We start from the raw sequence: 4,147 nt of genomic DNA on the forward strand, positions 1-4,147 counted from the left end.
CCCATTCGGAGATGGCGTCACCATTTATTGAGAACCCGATGGACCTGGGAGCAAAGATTATTTGAGCAGACAGGAGTGGTAACTTTGAGATACCTATGGACAATTTTGAGTCGGCGATTAACCTAACATGCATGTTTTTTAAAATGTGGGAGGAAACCCCAGTACTCGGAGAAAACCCACGGGAAAATGTGCAAACTCCACGTCTTCCCCACTAGGCCACCGTGCGGCCTGTTCATCGTCTTTTATTACAGGTACAATATTTGCTAGAAGAATAAGGACTCTGAGGCATCAATCAACTGCAAGAAAAGACTTCTTTATTATAACAAAAAGGTCACCACTAAACACGTCAACACTGCCACCCAGTGATCACAGCGAGCTGCAGCATTTAGTAGTAACATATGACAAATATCGACAGATTTTATAAAGAGACAGCTGTTGCTCCAATTTATGTCTTTTTTTAATGGATAAGTGTTAATATGTCAAAGTTGTGCAATATTGAGCGCTGATAAATGAAAAGACTGGTAGGCTATAGTTAGTATAATGATCAGTGTTAACTTGCACATTTACACGCTCAGCTTTATTCAGCCAGCGGTCCTCACTTGTTCTATTGGCGGTGACCAATGGCGGACTTAGCAATTTTGGTATATATATATATATATATATATATATATATATATATATATATATATATATATATATATATATATACACACCAATGAACAATGACACACGATGTCAATATTAACATCAGGTCCTAAGTCCTTGCTTGCATAATAATGTCTGTCACGTTACATAATGAGTCCTCTTTCGTGCATCCATGTTCAGTCTTCCTGTTCTCTCTAGTGTCAAGTTATCATCAAACATCTCATTATGTTTGTTCACTTCTGTTTAGGTCTGCTGGCTCTCTCCTCTGTGGCTGTGGCGTCTGATCCCACCTGTGAAGAACTTGTAGTACCTCTGCAGGACCGGAACCTGGTATGTAGTCCCTAAAATCTGTGAGGCTACCAGAATAGAAATAACAAAACGTTTTGGTTTTGTGTTCATAGGTAACTGGAAAATGGACCTATCATGTTGGAACGGCAGATTTCTTGGATGACCTTAAATCAGTCACAAGTTCTGTGATCGAGCTCACATTAATCCCCAACAGTAATGACTTCACATTACGCTGGCGAGATAAAATGTAACTTTTTAGGTCTTATTTTACCTTTGGGCAAAATAGAACTATGAAGGTCATGATTTTACCTTCATCTTTCAAGAGATGGAACATGCTATTATCAAAGTGTTACTTCCACTTCAGGTAACTCTGCAAATGTAGACTGTAAGTACGCTCTCATAGATTCGACATGCTGCACAGTTAACTAACACGGAGTCAATAACACTGCATTGCACGTGTTTTCATATTTATATCTCGTAGTTATCCTTAACGTCGACGGTCACGAGCACGGTGGGAAGTTTCTGAAGACCTGTCCCGACTGCCTCCTCTGGATCGACGACACTGTGGTGAGGACCCCTGATGGAGAACCCCAAAGAAATAGACACCTCTTCTTGTTTAGTGAGTTCACAGCTTCATCTTCACACCAAAGCGAATCTCCCGTAATACACAACATGCTGTGTTTGACGAAGATTTTGCTGGTGTTTAAGCTTGTCTCTGTGTGCAACAGCAAAGTCTGGAACACTAGATGCTGCTCACCTAAAGGCCGTCAAGAAACAGGCCGCGTGCCTCAACTTCACACAGGATCTGCACTTTGGAAACAGCACAGGTAAGATGCCTCCTATTCTGTTACACTTTGACACCATCACACATGATCTGTAAGGCTCCACTCTCTTCCAGATCTGTGTCCAGAAAAGGTCATCCAACAATAGGTTAAAAAAATGAAAACAGAACAGACAACCTAAAGACAGACTACTGCATGAGATACTGCAAACCCGTAGTGTAGATGCGCGTGTGCGTAAATTGTAGTGTTCTGTCATAGTGTTGCAGTGTAATCAATCTTGCATTTTCTGTTTCTTGAGTGTAACACATTAAAGAAATGACTGAATTTATAGCCTCATGTGTCTAAGTATGACTGTAGGGGAAAATGTAACTTAAAACATTTGTATTAGAGTACAACACTAATAACCTTTGGCATAACAGCATGTGGAATTAAAATATGGAACGATTGAACAAAGAATGTACAGTACTAATATGAGCCATTTTAAGAAAGATCACAAACATGTGTGTTTACCAAGTGTTTATTATCATTATCCTTAAATAAGGTATTATCTACCGTCTATTACATATTGATTTGTCTATTATACAAGTTATGCCAAGTATATTCACTACAGTATACCAGTGATTCTCAATTGATGGGTCGCGTAACTGTTTTCAGTGGGCCGTGGGGTCTTTGCCGAAAAAAAGTAAATAGCTATAGTCACGAGTAACTTTCCTAAAAAAGTAATTGGATTAGTAACAGTATTACTGATTCATAAATGTAATTAGTGACCAGAGAAAGTCATTGTGTTGCTTTTTTAAAAAACCTTCAAGTAATGTAGCTAGCATTTCATGTCATTGGCAGCTTACCGTACAGTGAAACTGTACTCTACCTTTAGCCAATCAGCATTACTTATGTCTCTGTCACCCCTCCCCCCCCACCAAATTATCACCAATTAGATAAAAACACCCTTTAGCAGCTCAAATTTTAAGGGCCAGTATGTTTACATAGCTCTACTGTCTTTTTTATTTTTATGGTAAAAATAATCATCTAAAATACCACAGACACTTTTTTTTTGCACAGTTTTTGCATTTTTTATGCAGTTTTTAGTTTTTTAATAGGCCCTCGGCACATTTTAAAAATACAATTACACAAAAAACAAAAAAAAACAGTGAAACTTGTAAAAGAAGAGCAGTAATTTGAGAATAAAGACAAAATACTAGGAGAATAAAGTCATAATATTAAGAGGGAAAAAAAGTATAAAGTTGAAATACTAAAGATTAAAGACGAAAAATGTAATTTATTTAACAGTCTTACAAAGACAAAACAAAGAATGTAGTTGGAATTCTAGGAAATTTAGGTTGGGTAAAAGTTATATTACAATAAAGTCAAAATATAAGAAAAAAGATATAATAAGAGAAACAAATGTAGCAAAGTTGGAATATTTGGCATTGTTTAACCTAGTTTAACACATCCTCTGGCTAATTCAATCTCTATTCATTCAACACAGCCAAAATTAAAAAACAATCAAAATAAAAATAAACTATAAAATAAATAAATACAAAAGATAAAATAAAAAAGAATGACAAAAAAGGTCCCTGTGGGATCTCCATCCCTCCATTTTCTATACTGCTCATCCTCATTAGGGTCATGGGTAGAGCCCGAACAATATGGGATTTTTGGAGCCGATGCCGATATGTCGTCCGATACATGAAATAAGAAGCAAAGATTGCTCCTTCACCAACTTCTCCAACACGGTAAGGTTCTGTCGCTTTCTTCTGGCCTGCAGCCGCCGAGGGCTCTGCAGTGCGGCCTACTCGCCTCTCACGTACTCGGCTCGACCACCCGCTTCCTGCTCCTGTGCCGCCCTTGACGTCTCCCAGCTGGGACGCCGCTCTGGGGAGATCCCGGTGTCCTGGTGATCTTGCTGAGGATCCGATTACGGCGACAGCGGACGACGACACTTCCCGTGGCAACCGCAGGGCCACAGTAGGAGCCACCAGTAGTTGAAGCCGCCAGCAGCGAAAGCCACCAACCTACACATGTCGTACAGGAGGTGAGATGGGACCGAAGAAGGCAAGCATAATTACAGAGGATGAAATAGAAGAAATTAAGCAATCTCTTACTTTTATGTCATGAGAGATTTCGAACATTTCCAAACAACCGAAATGGACCTGATGGATGAAATTAAAGAACTAAAAGAACAGAATGTGGAAAAGGACAAAAAAATAGCTGCACTGGAGAATCGAGTGGAGGACTTACAACAATACTCGTGGATCAATGACATTATAGTCGTATTCATATAGTCAGAAATGTTCAAGGACTGGATCACAGCAACCTTCACAGACATTAGCCAAAAAATAATCTTCAATATCTTCAATATCGATCTTCAGAATCCAAATAAAAATAAGATAATAGATGACTTCATAGATACAATATACAGTTTGAGTCTATAT

General features: G+C 38.7%; 1 protein-coding gene across 3 annotated transcripts; it reads left to right on the forward strand.

The window, feature by feature from the left end:
• The first annotated feature begins 832 nt into the window (after positions 1–832).
• On the forward strand, positions 833–3,847 carry LOC129180098 (uncharacterized). Of its 3 annotated transcripts, none has more exons than XM_054774171.1 (6): positions 833–975; positions 1,047–1,180; positions 1,257–1,318; positions 1,415–1,552; positions 1,662–1,760; positions 3,481–3,847. In XM_054774171.1, exons 1-6 carry the CDS (start codon positions 871–873, stop codon positions 3,699–3,701), a joined length of 759 nt encoding a protein of 252 aa, XP_054630146.1. In that variant the 5' UTR covers positions 833–870; the 3' UTR covers positions 3,702–3,847. The 3 variants fall into 3 exon arrangements, with proteins under 3 accessions (XP_054630146.1, XP_054630147.1, XP_054630148.1); XM_054774172.1 differs by having other exon boundaries at positions 1,257–1,297; XM_054774173.1 differs by lacking the exon at positions 3,481–3,847 and adding an exon at positions 1,832–2,027.
• Positions 3,848–4,147: the final 300 nt, after the last annotated feature.

This window comes from Dunckerocampus dactyliophorus, chromosome 4 (genome assembly GCF_027744805.1).
Source record: "Dunckerocampus dactyliophorus isolate RoL2022-P2 chromosome 4, RoL_Ddac_1.1, whole genome shotgun sequence".
Lineage (NCBI taxonomy): Eukaryota > Metazoa > Chordata > Actinopteri > Syngnathiformes > Syngnathidae > Dunckerocampus > Dunckerocampus dactyliophorus.

Excerpts from the sequence above, each read along its gene's own strand:
- LOC129180098 (XM_054774171.1), top strand. The coding sequence starts at position 871 with ATGTTTGTTCACTTCTGTTTAGGTCTGCTGGCTCTCTCCTCTGTGGCT. Across the intron at positions 1,553-1,661 it reads TAGACACCTCTTCTTGTTTA|CAAAGTCTGGAACACTAGAT; the intron begins GTGAGTTCACAG and ends TGTGTGCAACAG. Across the intron at positions 1,761-3,480 it reads GCACTTTGGAAACAGCACAG|CCGCCGAGGGCTCTGCAGTG; the intron begins GTAAGATGCCTC and ends TCTGGCCTGCAG.